At 40.5% G+C, this 20,191-nt stretch overlaps 1 protein-coding gene across 3 annotated transcripts in view; it reads right to left on the minus strand.

The window, feature by feature from the left end:
• Nucleotides 1-20,191, minus strand: part of SPSB4 (splA/ryanodine receptor domain and SOCS box containing 4) — a 77,918-nt gene that overhangs the window by 41,932 nt on the left and 15,795 nt on the right. For 2 of the 3 annotated variants that reach the window (XM_044432932.1, XM_044432934.1), the window contains exon 2: nucleotides 11,341-12,197. In XM_044432932.1, the coding sequence (XP_044288867.1) occupies nucleotides 11,341-12,034 (694 nt within the window). In that variant the 5' untranslated portion in view covers nucleotides 12,035-12,197. Of the gene's footprint in view, nucleotides 1-11,340; nucleotides 12,260-20,191 lie in introns of all 3 variants that reach the window. The other variant, XM_044432933.1, reaches the window with a different exon arrangement.

Here is a 20,191-nt window from a genome sequence, read left to right on the forward strand (position 1 = left end):
CACAAACATGGAATTCAAATGGTCTCTTCAGGCAACTATGGGATTGCCATACAGTATTTTTTCCCCTTTCAAACCAACATTAAATCTTAAAAAATGCTTTCAAAAAATTCTGTACACCAAGCCACCCAACTGAAAGCCTAACTTGCTGCTTGCTACAGAAGACTACAATATTCATTAGCTAGGAGTGTCCCAATACACACACACACACAATGTACTTAGAAAAGACTCTGAATCAACACAAGTAATAGAATCTATAATTAGCACATGTTTATTGAGTTTTAAGAAGAGCATGCCAGAATTACTTCTGCATTGTATAATTTGGGCTTTGATGGGTCCAAGAGTTCATTTTCCCAACTTCCTTATAAGCTGTTTTACATAGAAATCTCAAGTGGGTCCACAAGAACAAAAACCAGAAAGAAACAGAAACTAGAAAGCATATTTAGTGGCACATATCCATACTATACATTAAACACCCTCCTACTTTCAAGTTGGTTTCATCAGCAGAGCCAATTTATTTTCCTTTTCCAAGTTGCTTAGCCAAGAATGTTAAGAATTTAGAATGAACTGAACAAGGATATGTGTAGGAATGGTGTTATTAGACATTTATAGTTGCTTTACAAATATACTAGAAGTAGATGTCAGAAACTTTGGATTTCACAAAAATGCATGGGCCCTTTAAGCCAAGAGACAGTGCAAGAATTGTGCAACTTATTTTACAGAGCACCAAAACCCAGGTTTATGACTGATAAATTTATATTATAATTATTTTAACTTAGTGATGTAAGCCGCCCCGAGGCTTCGGCGAATGGGGCAGCATAAAAATGTTTTAATAAATAATTAATAATAAATAAAACTTCCTTCCACCAAGCAAAGAAATATTTTCTATTTGCATTTTATATTTACTATTAAATTTCTCTACAATTGGCTTCTTCGGGTTTCATTTATATATAACTATAAGCACCAATAGGTATTCTCATTAAAATGGTGTATTGAAGATTTTATATACAGGACAAGACAAAAGATTGCTCATAAAATAACCCTACCATAAAGCCACTGACAAATTATGGTTCAGGGGGTGAAAGTGCCTATTGTGTGACTGAATTTTGTGCCTGCCCTCCAAGAAATTGTGTGTCATCTGCAAATTTTGATAATCATCCTGTGTAGCATGGCAAAGTGGGAGGGGCCAAAGACAGATGGTATGGGGCTAAAAGTAAAAAACAAAACAAAACAAAACCCCACATATTTTAGCTTAAAGCTCTTGCAGTCAATAACTAAACCTTAGGTCAAGCATTTCCTAATAGAGAGAAGCAGCTGTATAAAAGCTGGGAAACTACCAGCTGAGTTATGGTGGGAAGAAAGCTGAGCAGGGAAGTCGGCATGGCTACCTCGGGAAATTCAGAAGGCTGGGTTGGTTCCTGGGCCTGAGGTTCTCCACCACTGTCCTGGATTTCAATTGCTCAACATACTTATCGCAAACAGTACTTTTACTCTTGCAGAGCTCTGTTTCTTAGGTTATTTCAGTGTTTACTGAGTTTACCATCCAAAAGTGATGATTAACTCTTTGGCTATTGGAGAGTTTACAGACAGACAGACAGACAGACAGACAGATGTTAACACTAACATTTCCAAGAGCAAAATGTAATTGATAGGCACATGTCATTAAACACTTTACTATGTTCATCAAAACTTTGAGGCATATAACCACATCCTTCACTCCTAGCCCATCTTGCTGCTAGAAATTACACAACACACATACACACACACACATAACATTGGGATGCCCATGGCAAACACAATAGCCTGGAAAAATAATAAGATCATTTCATAAACTACCCAACTACTTGCTCTATCTGAATGTTTCTTTGAGAAATTGATGAGATACAGTTGAGGCTCGGGAGGTCAATATGATTTAGGAGTTGAACAGAGAGGATGTTTTCGTGTTATTAACAACCTCTAGTTACCTAGTGTGATGTAAAAAAACTTCTGATTTTAACAACCAAGGCAACACACAGGATTCCATCAATTTCTCAAAGATACCTCCCAAAAAGTAATGTTCAATATTACAACATACAGAAAGACAAATGCAAGCTTTTTATGAGCAACATCTAAAAAGAACGTATTTTTTCTGCTCAGGGTTGATTTTTTTTTTACCCATTTGAGTGTAGGTGGGTACAGCAGATATAGGGAATACCAATGTTTGTAGCACCAATCATAGTTTAAGATACACCCCATACCTCCGCTGACTGTTGGCTTAGTTCTGAAGCCACATTACAGTGTTGTGGATTTTCCAGAAAAAGTAAAACTGGGAAAAGTTCTGATAAAAGTCAAAGGCTGTAAATAATGTTACCTTGATTTAGCATGTTTGCCTCATTTTTTACTCCCTGACATATATTCTCCATCAATAAGCATACCAAATATCTCATTTTTAGTAAAGAGAACTAAACTGTAACCCATATCAATTTTAAGTGCAGTAAAAATATATCAAAAGTTTTCCCAATTGTCAAAACATATTTGAATTGAAATACTTGCTTAGATTGAAATTGCATATATCAATGTTATAGTCAAACAGATATAAAGCTTTATGTGGAAATGTTTTATTGTAACAAAAGTGACAACAGCATATATATGTTTGTTTATATTTAACAAAAAATGGCCATGCCTGAAAGAACACACTATTATCAACAATTTTATTTTATTTGCTGAAGTAACCGCAGCGCCTTCAGCTGTACTCACTGTCACTGTAGTCTGTACAATGACTAGCAGTTCCAAGTCAAGAAAAACATGACTGGAAGGAAGATGAATAACCTGTTTCACTAAAGGAAAGGTGTGGATCTGGGGGCACAGGCTGTGGAACTTGGAAGGAAAGGTGCTGCTGCATTCATGTTCTGGCCACCAGGTGAACAGAAAGAAGGAACAGGGTGCCTCTTGATCTGATCCAGCATGGCTCTTCTTGTACTCATAAGTGAAACAAACAGTCTTCATTCCAGTTCTGGTTTTCCTTCAGTTTGTTACTGAAGAATGTTCCCAAGAGAGGGTGAACATATGATGTATAAGTCTGGTCCAGACCCAACCAGGAACCTACTGCACTGTGCACAGGATGGGGTTGTCATACCTTATTTTGTCATTTCCCCAAGGGGAACTGGGCTCTAGGATTGTCAGTAGTTGCCTTATATCCTATATTAGGCCATCTAATCTGACCGCGGTACAACAGCCAGGCAACTATGGATAAATGCAGGTATACATGGCATGGAAAATTTTCCACCCTATCACACCAGTATGGTGAAACAATCAATTAGCAATACCAAAAGATTTACTTGAAACCTAGATTTGATTTGTTTTATTGAATTTATATCCTGCCTTTTTTCTTTCAAAGAACTCAAAGTGGCTCACAAACTTATCTTCCAGCTGCTCTGAGTCTTATCCCCACAACAACCACCTGTGAGGTAGCTTGGGCTAAGAGTCTGGGACTGGCCCAAAGTCACCGAGTTGGCTCCATGACTGAGTGGGGACTGGAACCCAGATCACCTGAGTCCCAGTCCCATGCAACCTCTACACCACAATTTGGACCATAGGATTCTTATCAAAAATGTAATCAGTTTTGTTGCAGCCACCCACCTTATCTAATGCACTCAAATAGTTTAACTGAGCTTATCATTACCAAGGGCCCAAAGTGTTGGGCTACAATTCTCATGCTTGCTAGTGGTGATGGGAATTGTATTCTAACACTTCTGGAGGATGCCAGATTGAGGAAGGCTGGTTTAGTGGAACTAGAACAAGAACCATACCATACTGTTACCCTGGCTGGGAGAAAGGAAAGGAAACAGATGTAGAGTGCATATGTTCAACACCACTATCACTGCTGATAGTTATAAGAAGCCAATAATTTGTAAACATGCAAACAACTGTAATCTATAACATCTCTCAAGACGTTAAACATATCTGTCTATCCCGTTTACCATAGAATAATACTAAAGTGGATAAGAAAAAGAGGCAGATGCTTGAGAATTATGCGCATGGTGAAAACTAAGAAGGGTCTTGAAATCTGGTGAGGTGAAAACTAATTAGCAGCAGTACAACAAAGGAGTTGACCTTCACTGAAGCCTTTGTAAAGGAGCTCTGATAAATGGTTGAAATGTGTGAATGCGTTATCTAATTACTTGCTGCTCACAAGGACAATGTTTTCATCCTTTCATAAGGCCTAACCCAGAGAGCAAAAGGATTATCAACAATTAAATTTGCATGCTTTTGACAACCAGCTTGGAATCTAGTGTCCTTTTGTTTTTGTCAATTATTTTCATTAGGGATAGGAGAGAGATTAGTTTGGTTACATTTTAATATGAACTAACCTAATTTGTACTTTCTGAACTAATACACAAACTCAACAGTAATACTGGTGCCCCCAACATGGTACCTATTGGCATCAATGCACTCTCCCAGCAACCCACCTCTCCTATATTTTTTTAAATTGATTTTGTAACATTTCTAATTCTGTTCAAATTGGAAGACAAAACAAAGTGGTCTGATTTGCCTGATGTCTGTCTGTCTGTCTGTCTGTCCGTCCGTCCGTCTCTCCTCTCTCTGTGTGTGTGTGTGCACGCATGCACACACACAACACACATACACTTTACCTTTTTGTTAATTTTGGAGCACAGTTATGGAGCCAATTTTCAGATCACACAAAGGTTTACCTGGCAATGAGTTCTATGGGGACATTTCAGGCAGGGTTTATGTACAGACCTTCTTCCACTTCCCCACCTGCATTGTGCTGGGTGTTTTTCTTAATTAAGCAAAATCACACAATTTCAAAAACCACTCAATTTCTTCCCTATGCATGCACATATACCACCAAGTGGGATGAGCTTGATGGTCAATAAGGAGGGGCCTTTTTCAGTAGTGGCACTCTGGTTGTGGAATGCCTTCTTTAGAGAAGCTCACCTGGTATTGGTGTTAGCCTTTTGGGCTTCAGGAAACATCCATTTGCTTCTTAGGCAATTTTGCTAATCCATTTTAAGATGACATTACTGTTATTTTAGATCTTTGCTAGGCTTATACCTTGGCTCCTACTGTAGTTTTTATTCTGTTTAAAATGTATGATTTTTTATATTATGTTTTACTGTTAGTGTATTTTATGGTTCAAATTTTGTTTTGTAAACCTCTCAGAGACTTTTAGCTGATAGGTAGTAGAGACATGTAATGAATATATAAATGCACACATACATCTCATTTGGTCAGTGAAAGTGCCACCAAAACATTCAGCCTCCAGGACACAATTTGCAGAATAAAAGCACCCACAAGATGTGCCACCTAATTCTAAACAGATTTGTTAATTTAAAAAGAGACTGAAGGGAAGATCTAAGGCCTAATGACACCGTTGCAATGCAATCCAATGCATGTTTATTCTGAAGTCTCACTGTGTTCAGTAGGGCTTCCTCAGAGGTAAATGTGTAGTGGATTCCAGTCTTAAACAGGCTAGTGTTTGAACAATGTACTGACTACAGAGTTTCTGCAGTTTTCCAGATGTTTGTGTTGGCTCTAATTGCCATCAGCCCCAACCAGCTCAGGGATGTTGAAGCTGATTGGGTAAGGCTGGTTCATAAAAAAAGAGACCCTAAATATTTAATATTGATCTCCCCTGAAATTGGCATGCACATCTGTTAAGTAAAGGAAGGCAGGACTGCATGCTGTGCTCCTTATTTCTGTCAGTACCTGTTTACACCAACTTTGGAAGACAGGGAAACCTCAAACAATGCAGGTTAGCATGGCTTGCTCCCCCTAACCTATTCCCTTAAGTCCAAAGCATGCTGCCTGAATGCACAAGCTGTCTAGCATGTGGAAGAATATGCATACAAAGCTATGATCAAAACTTCTCTTCACACTTTAAGTTTCTTGAGGCACACAAGGAAAAGAAACATATGAAATGACCACTTCAGACCATGGTCCTACTCCAACTTCTACAACCTGGCAGTGGGGGTTTTTTTACATTAGTATGAGCTGCTTTAAAGAATTCAGTCTAGAAGGAGGATAACATACTAAATAAAGGCACGATCCTAAATAAAAGCACAATCCTATGCATGTTTAGGTAGGAAGAAGTCCTACAACACCCTGCATGTCTCATGCAACACCTACATGCTTGGAATTGTAGGACAGTTTTTGGCTTAGCATACATGGAATTACAGTACAAAGGCATTGGGGTTTAAGACCCCATTCAGCCATGAAGCAGCACTTTGGGCTATTCACTAACTGTCAGCCTAACCAACCTTGCAGGGTTGTTGTGATGACAGAATAAAAAGAGAAGAATCAAAGCTGCTGTCATGTAGCAAATAAAAAGTAAGGCCGCTAAACATATTACCGCAGTGTTGCTAAGAGATATAGCTGAATAACACATGCTCAAGCACAGGGGAGGAGACCTTAATATTGGCTTCAGAGAGGGAAAAATGGTTGGTGCAAAGCAACTACCGAGAGGCAAATGCCGTATTCAGATTATCTGCTTTGGCAACAACGTGAACCTGTGCAAACTTCTGCATATGCTATTCCTTGAACTTACCTCCAAGGAGGAAAAATAACTCCTTTTCTACCCACTCCATTAATAAGAGGTGATTAGTAATATTCTTTCCCAAGCATGATAAAATATACACAGCTCATACTAAGCCACTGTGAAGAAGGCAATTGTGTCAAGAGGGCTAAAGCAAGGGACCTCTCTGATGCAGAAGTGGGATGTATCAACTTGACTGTCACACTACACATTTTATCTGTGGCAGTGACTTTCCATGAATAGCCCAACTGACAGGCCATGTAACAGAATGGGATGCAACCTACCTGCCAAGTAAAAAAGCCATATAATGACAATATATCAATGCTAATTAAAGCAGTCCTGCACACTGTCATAGCTGTACGTATTTTCTGGGCTGACTGGAACACCAGCAGATACACTGCCGTCTGCCTTTGTTCTTGGAACAGCTGTTACTTCTGGCTTAGAGATAGAAATTGCATTAAAAGTGGGAGGCACATTAATGTGTGTCCCCCAAAACCACACCACACATACACACAAGACTGCTAAGGGCTTGATTCTATGCATCAACAGAAAAAAGTATTCAGCTCCCAACAGTCCCCAGCCAGCATGCATATGACTGCACTTTCTGTGTCTGAGTAAGTTCTCAGCATCAAGCTTAGTATTATCCAGCAAGACTTCTGATTACCACAACTACCACTACCCTATTCATTTAGAAGCCTGCAGAGCCACTGCTGCTATATGCAGTTCTTTAGCTCACTTTTGAGAAGTCCAACCAAATGTTCTTGAGTTAAAATCATGGCCCATCACTTGTTTTTTAATGTAAAGTTAAAACATTATTAACTATTTGTGGTGATGTAGGACACTCTAAATGTATTTCCATTCTTGTTTTTTCCTGAACTTCAGGAGCCTCTGAATGCAAAAGAAAGATGCTAGTATGATCTATTTCAGTGCATAATCTGTATAACTGGTTTATCATTTGTTTCCACTGGTGCCTGACAGCCTATACCAGGGGTCCTCAAACTACGGCCCACGGGCCAGATACGGCCTGCCAAGGTCATTTACCCAGCCCACCTCAATGCTTTCAGACTCGTTCAGAGAAAATGATCTCCAAACGAGTCCGAAAGCTCTGAGCCAGCGCAGGCATACTCTGAAACTCTTTCAGTTTCACAGACTAAGCAGAGAGATGGCACATGTGCCAAATCGTGACAGCTCCCTTCAACTGCGCATGTGCCAGCTCTCTCTGCTAGGTCTGGCTAGCTCCTGCTGCTGTGCTGGTCTTGCCAGCATGAATTGCGCACGTGCCAGCTCTTCCCCCTACTGCACGCATGTGTTGTCTCTGAATACAGAAGAGAGGAGTGAGAATACAGAAGAGAGGAGCGAATATGGAACGGGGCATTGGCCATCTCATTAGCCAAAAGCAGGCCCATACTTCCCATTAAAATAATAAGAAGTTTATGTTGATCTAAACTGTTCTTCATTTTAAATATTGTATTATTTTTTCCTGTTTTTTGCATTACAAATAAGATACGTGCACTGTGCATAGGAATTTGTTCATTTTTTTTTTCAAACTATAGTCTGACCCCTCCAACAGTCTAAGGGACAGTGAACTGCCCCCCTGTTTAGAAAGTTTGAGAACCCCTGGCCTATACCAATTCCTTGCTGACAATCCTTCCTCTTGCCACCAGTTTTTCAGCTTTTTAAAACATGGAGAATTAAGGTTGATCAAGCACTGAGGCAGTTAATCCCTTGCTTCGCATAATTAAATGAATGCAAAGGATGACCGTGTGGCTCTACTAACTAAATCATTACCCAAGTAATTTAGTAAACAATTTTATTCTTGATTGCACATTTACAAGAAGGTAGCCATTTCTGAACCACAACTTTCCCTCCAAGCTTGGGTATCAGACTTGGATGCAGGCATTGTCAACCCACGGAGCTAAATTCAATTCAAGAAAAGGTGCCAGGGCTGCATTTCACTGGTAGGAGGACCAACAACCAGTGCAAGGGGGACAGTTACAGCCAGGAACTAATCCCCAGGAGTGGCATTTCAATATTTTAGAATGAGAGGAAGAGAACTGTACAAAAGCTCTTGATGGCCAGGTTAAACATGGCAGAGCCAGAAGAAGGGGGCATAGTAACTAGAGAACCCAGACAACTACACCAGGGTACCTGGCAAGCTGGATTTTGTCCATGAGCCTTAGGTTCAAAACCTCTGCTTTAGCAATTGCATCTATGGCTTCATTCCCCAACTTATGTGAATTCCACACATCATGGCTAGTGCAGAGTAACTCAAGATGGGTGCAGGGCTGGCCAGGTAAACAAACTGGCTGCTCTAGCAATTTGATCAGACTCCTGGGAAAGGAGGAAAATAGCTGTAAAACAAAAATACACTGTATTGCACAGGCAGTAAGTAATACTGTAGCAAATCGCCATTTTGATTGCCTTCTGAATAGAGGCTGATGTTTTAAAATCTAAGACAAATTATCTGTTTCTTAAAGTCTTTTTCCTTTTTTAAATAAACAACCACAGAAAATATGACAGTAACCCTGTTGTTACGTAATATACTTGTGACAGTTTTCAAAGGAAAAGCATTTTGTCCATTGACAAAAAATGGGGAGGGAAACCACGTTTTGCCTGTAAAGTTGCCCATACTCTATTGTCTCTGAACCCAACAGTACTCAGGGTGATTTCCGTTTGTTTATAGTTCAGTTTTTATTCAGCCAGCTTTTGTGAGCTTTCCAAAGAAATACAAGAAATTTTTGCACATAAGCCAAAACAGAGAATTCTTTCCAACTTAGACCCAATTTCTATAAAAGTCTGGTCCTTTCATCTTTCTTTTAATATGTTAGAATTTTCATTTAAGGTTATAGCTACAGCGTGCTGGCAAAGGTTCAGTTGATAAAAACTCCTGATGTGAAGGGGCCATTTTAAAATGTAGTTATTAAGGGAGAAGGAGTAAAAGGCCCAAGCTGTCATGATTTTTCTAACAGCTAACACATAAAATAAAATAAGTCATAAGGAGAAGGATTTAGATATCTGATGAAAGATTAAAATGAAAGAGAACAGAGCTAGGAAGGAAGTAGCCAGAGGCATAAACAATTTAAAACTGTACCTACTTTGCTCAGTAGTGTTGTTTGAGGCCGATCACCCCATCAGAGGATAAAATGAGATTACACTAAAAACTTATTAATACAAATATGATTCCGAGAAGAGTTTAGTCCAGGATAGTGGCACAGAACTAGAACTCACTCTGTACATGCAAAGTGGAATGGCCTCTCTATACAAAATTGGCAGAAGTCTGCTAAGTCACTTGTGAGAGTGGCAAATCCTATAAAGCAGAGGTACAGAATCTCTGGTCCAGTGCCAAATCTAGCCCTCTGAGGTTCTCCAGATGGTCATGCCTCCTTCCTTTTCGCCTGCCCTCCCCCTTTTGCCCAAAGCACTGACCATTTGGTGCTCTCTTGGAATTTGCACAGTTACCCTCCCCCACATTTCAGAAGGTTGAAATGTCTTTCCTAAGGTTTAGCTACTGGCACTAAGACCTTTAAGATCTATTTACCCACTCACTTTTCCATTCTGCCCAGAGTTTAAAATTATATATTCTAAAGAGTTCTGTCTATGCGGCAATATTATGTGCCGCTTATCCATGTGGCTGTCATATCCTATGGACAAGCCTTACACCACTCTGCCAAAATAGAGTAAAGCACAATCTCTCTCATTCTCTCTCTCTGCATGCACACCCAAGTACATGTGGGTGTGAAAAAGCCTTCCTGTGTGCACATTACTACCACTGAATTTCAAATTCATTAGTGGAATCAACAGCTTCACAAATCTAGGTCATCCTGTCTTCCTCCCACCACTCCAACACATAGAAATGTGTAGCCTCAATAATTACATCAGGTAAAGTTCCAGCACATCCTTAAAGGCAACCAAGCAAAGCATATTCTGTGAGTCTGCCTGAAGTGCAGGTACACACTATTTCTTTGGTGTTTCTTAAACAAATAATGTTTAGCAAAACACAGGGATGGGAAGTATCACAACTCCTAAGTGAGGCTAAACAAAGGAGATTAAAGATTCTTCTCTGGAAAGAGACTGGTCCTCTCTGCTGTAGCACAACTACTTCTGGATGTAGATTTATATTTAACTGTATAAAGTACCATCCCTGAGTATGGTGCTACATAAAGAAACGTTATTGTCCAAGATACTCACAACTCATGTTTAACCACAAATAAATACACTGGGAAGGCTCAACAGAAGCTTCCTATACACTCCCCCCACCCAAAAAAAAAGCTCTCAAGCCTGATGTCTAAAGCACCAACATTTTGCAAAGCATTATCTCCTATAATTCAACAAGGTCTGTTTTGCAAACATTTTTATTTCAAACACATTTATATTTGTGGTTAGAACTTTCACTTTTAAGATTTCTAGTTAGAACTTTAAACCTTTTAAAATTTTTGAAGATTTCTAATACTGCAGGGCAGTGCAAAACACAAATGAATGAAAAACAATATTTAAATCAGAAATGAGAACTCCACATGCCTTCCACTTTGTACCTTTATATTAGTACAGAAAAAAATTCCGGAAAAAACACCTCAGAATATTGGAGAAAATATTTATAGTTCAGGATACTACATTCAGTTTAGGAAAGTAGCCATTTGAGCCAGTTTGTGTAATTTTACTACAGCTACACATTTCAGCCATCATCTTGTGGGCATAGAACACACACATTTCCTTCCCAATAGTCCATTTAGGATGGAGGAAATGCTAAGGCGACCAAGTTAGAAATATAATCCACCTTTCCAATTTAAAAAATGTGATTAAACACTTACGATCAAGTCCGTTGATGTATCTCATTGTAATTTCACAGTGCCCCCATACTGCACTGACTATAGGATAGAGTTTTTTCCCTTTTAGTCCCCTGAAGGCCACTCCAAGGTACTGTCCATCCACGATGAAGCTAAGCGTCCCTTCATCCATATCCAAAACCACCAGTAAGGAGTCTGGGAGTACAAAAGCCTCATCTGGTTCCAAAAACACAGGATATGTCAGTCCGGGTTGATTTTTACAGTTATGATAAAGTTTGTTACGTCCAAGGTCCCAGCCCCATGATTCAGTATTGCTACCAACCAACGATGTATATCCAACAGAATGCAAAGGAGCTTCTGCTGTTGACACTCCAACCACGGCGTGTGTTCCTCGCTGCCTGGTGGGCCAGTGAATCTGCCAAACATGCAGGCCCCTTGTATAGCCAACTTTGCCCCGGATACAGTCTGTACTTTGGGCAACGGGATGTCTATGAAAGGTTAGCTTGTCATCTTCCTTCACAAATATATTTAAGGATCGATCTTCATTGTTCCAAGCGTTTTTGTACTGGACCTCCAACTGGGCCGGGGGCATATCCAGCAACATATCTAGTCGTGCAGGCTTGCAGAAATCTGGCCCTCTCAGTTCTCGCTTGACGGGTCTGTAAGGGGGCTCCCGCACATCGACAGACTTTATGCTCCCTGAGATTTTTTGGCCCATTTCTCAGCGGCAGATTGCTTGGCTGCAGGGACTGAAGGGTGGATCTGGGCCTAGTGTTAACTCATGAAAACGCTTTCAAGCTGAGCCAGCAACTCGGCATGTGTTGAGTGGATTTACATCTCCTTTCTGGACCCTTTGAGAGCCAATGTTTTCAGAAAACACACTGAAATAAAGCAGAGAGCTGCCAGTTAAAAAGTAGTCAAGTTGTAACCCATGTACGCATGCCTATCAAAAAAAAAAAAAAAAAGTTATATGATTAGTGCCAAGTTACTTTAAAAAGGAAGAACAGTCAATTGTTGGCTTCATAGCCTTTGTACAACAATATTCACTAGCCAGACTGTCAGCTGGATATATCAAGCCTACTGTGTTCAGAGCACAGACAGCAATTTCCTTCTTTTCATAAAAGACACAGACATTCCACAACTTTTGCCCTTCCACCCATATAGTCTAGTCAGGGCTGTCACATTTCACAAAAAGCTTTCCCCTCCATCATCAGGTATGCACAAGACTGTATCCATTTTCACTTGCAATTCTTTATATTGGTTTGGCCAAGTTCTTACCTTATTACCTTTAGCATTCCCCTCTCTAAATCTGCCTGTCTAATCCAACAAAGCCCCGTAAGAAAACACAGACTAGCATACCCGAATGATAGCAAACAGCTGCAAAATGAAATACTTCGCCATGCCACTTAGGTAAACATATAGGGCAAAACTGATTTTATGATTCATGGTGGGTTTGTGAGAAGGAAGCGAAGGAGAGAACCATCAACTCCCATCCTTTGGTGATATATTTAAAATACAAAATAATGTTTTAGATGCTATTGTGTGTTAAAGCATTAGGAATTGAACAACTTTGGTAGGATACTGTGTACAACATTATTTACTTACAACACATAACATGCCCCAAAATTTGGGCTTGGCATAAGGTGATTCCTATCCAGCATTGCAAAGTCCAGTGTTGAGACACAAGTTTCCAGACTTCCAGAACTATGCATTCACACAACAGTAGTGATGTTTACAACTCTGAATATTCTACCCTAAATATCAGAAATCCCCTTTGCTAATAGATAGAATATATATGTAAACATCATTTACATCCCAGCTATATAGAAACACTCCCAAACTAGGTTGAATTATAAAATTGTCAAATTTATTTCCTAGACCAGAGTAGTCCAACTTTTCATACCTCAAGGACCACATGAGGACTTCGACACAGAACCCAGGGACCATACATTGAATTGCATTCCCATATTGTAAAGTGTTCACAATATATTTAATTTAATATACACAATTAATACATTTAATTAACCAATCAACGAGGGAGAATTTTAGGACTAACTGAATGAAAAAGAATGCTTTTGCCTTCACAGATCACGGGCAGCTCCTTCTCCAGGCACAGCCCAAGCACAATGACCACTCCTTTGGGGAGGTCCATCCCTTTCTTTCTTGTTTGTCCACCCAGAAAACCTCCCACGTGAACCCCATGGCCCCTCCTTCCTAACTGGAGTGGTGTGCTGAGCCTCTTGTGCTTGATTCTCTCCAGCATGCCCCACCCGCTCCTGTGGATGAGTGCAAAGGCAGAGCATGCTGGGGCAAGCTGTCATAGGGCTGCCTCAGGAAGAGAGCAAGTAGGGCTGGCAGCCTCACAAGAGCTCACCACATGCATGCCCCTGCCACTGCAGGGACCTGGACTGTGGGGGCACAGGGGGGCTCCAAGTGGCAAAAGGGCCACAGAACAAGGCCTCAGCCGCCACCTCGTATGAGGTGAATGCGTAGTTAATTGTAACTTGACAAACACTTGGATAGATCATATGTGGGGTCAGCCAAGTAACACTCAATGTGCTAAGTTGATACATCTTCACAGCCCTCTAGACAGACTAATATTAAATCATGGCAAGCAATAAGTTCACTGAAGATTAGCAGCATCTTTTGGAAGGAAGGAGGAGAATGTAGGCAAAGCTTGCCTTCTGTACCTCAGCTAGCTCCCCAATTTCTTCTGTATAGCTTCAAAGCAAGATGAAAGCCAGTCAAGACACCACTTTGTGTTCCCTTCTTTCCCTGCCCTTGAAACTCCATCTCTGAGGTGCCTCTTTCAGCCTGGGAGATACAGTCAACACAGTTTCTTGCAACTGCAAAGTGAGGAGGGTGTTTCAAGCATGGATATGCAGCTACTAGGTTGTGGTGATTTTCTGACATTGTAGCTTGAACTTCAAAAACTCCCATAGCTGTCTAGACATTGTCTAGTGGCCATAAGATTGGGCCGGTGAGCTAAAACAGTTGACTGGACCTACATCCCGAAGCAAGTCACTATCTTTAGTAACCACAGATGGTCCAAGTTGGATGCTTAAAATGAACAATTTCAGATGTTAGTCACCTTGTAAGAGTATGGCAGTTTTTCAGGAATCCCAAGCTATTTTCAACCTTAGGTGTGATCACTACCAGGACCGGGGCAAGGTCCCACAAAGGTGGTGCACCACTTACTGTTCTCCTGCAAGCCACTTCCAACAGGCAGGATTATCTACAGCAATGTTTAATGGAATGGCAGGAGCCACTGCTTTAGGTAACAAGAACCAAACCTCTCCACCTAAACAGACTTCTTTAGATCCCAGCCTTGCTTTCTTATTTCTCTTTGTTCAAAATATAGTTTACATAGACTAAGGTTGTGGTATGGAAACCTTTGATGTAACTTTGATTTTCTCACAATGGATTCTGGCTACACTTTATAGTGCATAACTGTTAGCTTTGAAACAGGAAGCAGCCAAGCATCACCTCAGTATTAATGCTCCGCAGTTTGAAATTTTTAACAATAATATTATTCCCTATCTACTATTGCACCTCATCTTTCTTGGCTATCCATCAAAGCACCTTAAACATTTGATTAACATTTATCCATTCACACCTACCCTTGAGGCTGGGTGGGTAGCCATATACTTGGGCTACAGAACAGGCAGCAATCTCAACAAGCCCCGTTATGTTCCCAGCACCCATTCTATAAGACCAATCTATTCAAGGTGAACAAGGCATGGGTAGGAGCATCAAATGCTTGGTACACAAATTCCTGCACACATTAACAGAAAGAAGCAGACAAAAGGAGAATTCCTTGTGAATGTTCATGCTACCTATAGTCTCTGAAACTATAAAATGAGCTTGCCAGGTTGCATCTCCTTAAGCCATGCTGACAGAGCAACTATGCAGCTTCTCACTGTCATTAGCCTCCAAGCAGGGAAGCGGCTGAGGCAGGTAGCAGTGAATTTCAGTGCATGACATGCACACCATTTCAGTGCCTGACTGGCATGAGGAGCAGACGACATTTCCCGGTAACTGGGTATGAGAATGGGAAGGAGCAATGTGCCTAACTAGCAGCAATCCAGCTACTGTGAATCCTGGGATGCAATTTGCATTAGCTCAGCTAAGCTAAGGCTTAAGTCAAACTAGCAATATTGCTACCATTCCCCTTTCCTACTTTTCCCAATGGTGAATGCTAAAGATTGACCTATGTCTGATTCACTTGTAATCTACAGCTTTCAAAGTTTTCCTGTTACACCTTAAATTCTTCTTAACATTCTGCATTTGTACATGCAAGAGTTACCTTTGTTAAAGGGAAAAATAACAATTCTTTATGGCACATCCAAATGTCTATTTTGTTGCTAAAACTTTCAACATTTCTATCAATGGACAAAATCTTTGAGATTTAGGGAAGTTGTGTGCTATTGTACCGCTTCTTTTCAAATAAATATGGGAGAAAGGATAATGGTAAGAGTTCACCAACATTTTGGGTAGCTCTTGTTGTAACCACTGGTGGGAAGGAAAAGGGAATTTGATTTACTCTTTTGAGAAACTTCTTATTAACTCCTACAGGATGCAAAAATATTTCTGTTTTATGGTTTCCCAAGCATGCCCCACATAGTTGGAAAACGATCAGGTTAAAAGCAATGCATGTATACAGCAGAGAGCAAAGCCAAATTCAAGCTGGGGAAAAATGAGTGTCAGTTTCACTTTCCAGGGCTTTCAGTGGAACTGCCAAGATATTAAAGAATGTTATTCTCAGCACTAAGAATGAAACTGGAATCCTACAAAAATTAAGTTGGAAAGATGCTATTTCACTGTTAAGCTGCAGCCTAAAATATGGGAAGTGAGAACCACAACCTAATGAAATACAACAATGCTGGCGGAAACATATGATAAACATTTATACATTCTAACCCTAGAATAAGATATGCCTTTTGATTAGCAACAGAACACAGACAATGAAATGACATCACAATGAATCTATAGCAAGGGTGGGCAACTTGGATCTCTCCAGATGTTTTAGTTGACAGTTCCCACGAAGCCTTACCAATAGCTATGATAGCAACGGCTGATCTATATGGAGTGCTAGATTTATACTACTAATCCCACTACTATTAAGGGGTGGGATTTTTTCCTCAGAGCAACAACTTGCTACCACTGCACATGCACCTTACTACTATATTATTGTGCATGAGTGTGAAGAGATGTTTCATGGTCATGGAAATTGTTTGCCCATACACTCACTTATCCAGTAAAGACAGTACACGAACACAAGTCGTCCTCCTTGCATAAAAGCCTTACTATGCCAAAAAAAACCTCACAATGGCACCTTCTTCTTTAACCTGGGCATAAGCATAAGTAATGATTCCTCTTAGAATCAAGTCACTGTTCCCCAAAGTGCTTCCCCTTTTCATCCAGTCCTACCTCCCAGCCCACATCCAAAGCCAGGTTACCTCTGAAGGTTGTCAAGCAGCCCTGGTGCATCTTGTGTAGGCCACAGACTGTCTTACCAAGTCACAAAGGCTCTTGTCCACTAAGGAATTCAGAGGTAATAAATATACACAACCATGAAAGAAGGGGGAATCTGCATTAGATATAGAGAATGCAGGCTTCACTCCCTTCAGTTGCCTAGAAGCCCAGGGATATGATGGACAGATGGACCCCTTGGCTGACCTGTACAGCATGTCCCCATGGTTCAGCCTGGGCTGAATTTCCGGATGACTGAAAGGGTATAAGCATGCATTCTCTATCTATAACCTGCTGTTTTTTTCTCTGAGACTTATGGGGGAAAATTCACAATTTCCTTCACTATTCTGTGCTGAATGCCTCTGAACGCTTTAGTAGAGAACCTTTGCTGCTTGGCAAAACACAAGACAAACCATGCCAGGGGCAGTGTTTTATTGATCACAGAAGCAAGATGTGTGCCAATATTCAGTGTTTCTATGTTTCTTTCTTCAGACAACTGAAGACAGTATGATAGTCTTTAAGTTCAAACAAGAAGAACAGAATAAAGGCAAATAGTTGGACAGTAGCAGAAAGACAGGGGAGAAAATACAAGCATGAACCAATACAGAGCACTGTTAATTCAGCAGGGAAGCCCTACTGAAGCTCTCGGACCCGCATTAATCTCTGCCAATGTGCATTATTACTCTCAAATGCAGAATTGTCACAATACAGAACTATGACTGCTTTCAGATGCAATGTCAATCCTAGAATGAGCCTCTCTAACTGTTATTAGAGAACACAGAAATACAGAAACACAGAAATACAACTTTTATATTTTTAGATCTAGTCAAAAAGCACTAAGGGCATAATCCTATGCATTTTTAGATAGAAAGAGATGGCCTTAATCAGTTACTTAATTGGCCTTTTTAACTCCTGGGTGGGCAGAGAGTTTCCTTTTCAGCAGGGCGGGAAGAAGCCCTGAAAGCTAGGGTTTCACTGCCTATTGAAACTGCTTTCTCCCCCTTCCTGCTGAGGAGGACAGCAGGGATAACAAATACATCACACAGAGCTCCAAGGAATAGCCCATTCATTCTTAAAAGTCTCTCTCTCTCTCTGCTTCTGGAGTCACTTTAGATGGGGCACTGATGTTCGGGTGTGGAAGGCGCCTGGATCTCCTCTACATCAGGAAGAAACCTTGAAGGTAAATATCCTACTTGCTTTCAACAGACTCATTTCTCTTTTTGCCTAAGGGAAGTGGGGACAGGGACTTGTGAAAGATAAAGACAATGTCCCAACCAGAAGAACACCCGGAAACCCCATGAAAAGATCTAACAAGGCCCTTTTACGGATATTCCAGGAAGTGCATCAACCCAGGAGTCACTGGAGAACGGCAGGTGAAGATTTTAATTAAAAAGAAAACCCAAACTTTCACTAGTTTGCTACATTAGCGGGAAGCACAATACTTTCCTTGCACTATGAATTTTGTAAGAAATATTTCCCACCTTGACAAAGAAGGTAGGGAAATTGTCTTTCACCGTGGGTTAGCAGTTTTGAAAAAAAGGAGCAGCTCTATTCAGCACAGCATAAGCTCTTACTTTCCCTGCATTCAGGAACAGGTTTAAAAAAAAACTTGGCTTTTTAAAATATTATGGCTTTTAAGATTGCTACTGGTACTTTGCTTATGCTTTTAGACAATTGTTTTATCAACTAAACTGTCTTTTTTGTAAACTTATTTGCCCATCTTTGGAGAAGCAATCCTGTTAAGTCACCAAACAGTGAACATGCTTGGTTACTTTACCCTCATGGAATCAAACAGAATTTTAAGCAAGCCAGTGCTTTCCCTTTTATTGTAACTGAGCTCAGTATTTTGATTCTTCCAATTATGGCAGATCAAAAATGACTAAGGCTTTTAGGGAGGTTAGAAAAATTCTGTCCTTGCTTGCAGTAGCCACTTCTTGTTCTCAGAAAGGTATGTGGAAACCTTATCACAATCCCAGAAAATTAACCAGTATTCTCCCTTTGTCCATGTGAGAGATGGGGGGGGGGGGGGATGAGAAGCACTGCCTCTCTTTCAAGGTAAAATCGGGGACAGGACAACACTACTTTTTATATTTAAAGGGGTGGGGGGTTTGGCTATAGATGCAAAGTCATCTTAAATGTCACTAATGAGAAGCTTGGCTATTATGAAGTTCTGAAAATACAGATCTGCTTGAGAGAGTGGGGTCAGCTGACCAAATATGCTACAGTAACCACCATGGTTCCTGAAAGGGACAATATCCCACCCAAGTTTCTAAAAGCACTGTTGACAGCACCGTTTAGTTCCACACAAGTAAACAGGCTGCATATGCGTTCAGCATTGCAAGGAAGTCAACAGAAGTCTCTAGCTGACAGACATTTGTTCCAAGTATCTGTGAGAACATGGGCAAGGTAGTCATTTGTGGCACACCGACAGCCTGACTGAAAAGGGAAAAAAGAACCAAGTCTAGTTGACCAGACTTTCCCTGCTTAGCTGCTGGAACATTTCTTACTTGTCATTGTTTACACAAGTGCAAACCTGCTGGATCAGGTCAAAGGGCCTATCAAGGCTGGCATCTTGTTTCCCACAGTGGCCAACCATAACTTTATTTATTACCACCATTTAGCAGACTTCCAGGGTGGTGTACAACTCAAAAATAAAATGTGCATATGCTACAGCTTTTTTAAAAAGCTATATTAACACACATTCACATATCTATTGGCACCAAGAAGATCTCCTTTGGGAGCACATTCTGGGAGCTGAACATAACAACTGAGAAGGCTGTGATCACACCTCACTTGACCTTGGAAAACAGGAGTCAGCCTACCACAGAATAGAACACTGCAGCATCTCATGCTACGACATTTTGCCCCATTTTAACATGAAACCAACATTTATACAAGTCCCATAGCAGAATTAGAAACCATCAGGATTATGGGGAGACGGCATAGTGGTGGAAGGAGGGGCAGAATACACAGACATAGCACACCAATAAAGCAAACAACAAGGAGTATTTCAGGAACTGACGCTAGAACTGAAGACATCTGGAATTTTAGTTGTGAGTAATCTGCTCTGAGAAAATGTCCAGAAAAAAGGTCATAACCCTTGTTCCACAAAGCCATTTTCATTAGAAAGCAATAGGATGCTTGAGTGAATCATCAGACACATGGTAATAGCCTGGAGAAAGTGTATAATAGTAAAAGATTAATCAATAGGATAATGAGGATAATAATAATAGGAAATTACTAATAGTTTCAGATGTGTGCAAACATTCTAAGTTTGAAATATTCACCTCAATCATATGAGACCTGACACACCAACTGTTCCTTTTTATAAAATAAAGCACTGCCAGGCTACAAATGTAAGGGGCCAGTTGTCAGCAGGCAATGATGTGCAAAGAACACATTA

This window comes from Varanus komodoensis, unplaced genomic scaffold, assembly GCF_004798865.1.
Source record: "Varanus komodoensis strain SLA01 unplaced genomic scaffold, ASM479886v1 scaffold25, whole genome shotgun sequence".
NCBI classification, from domain to species: Eukaryota; Metazoa; Chordata; class Lepidosauria; order Squamata; family Varanidae; genus Varanus; species Varanus komodoensis.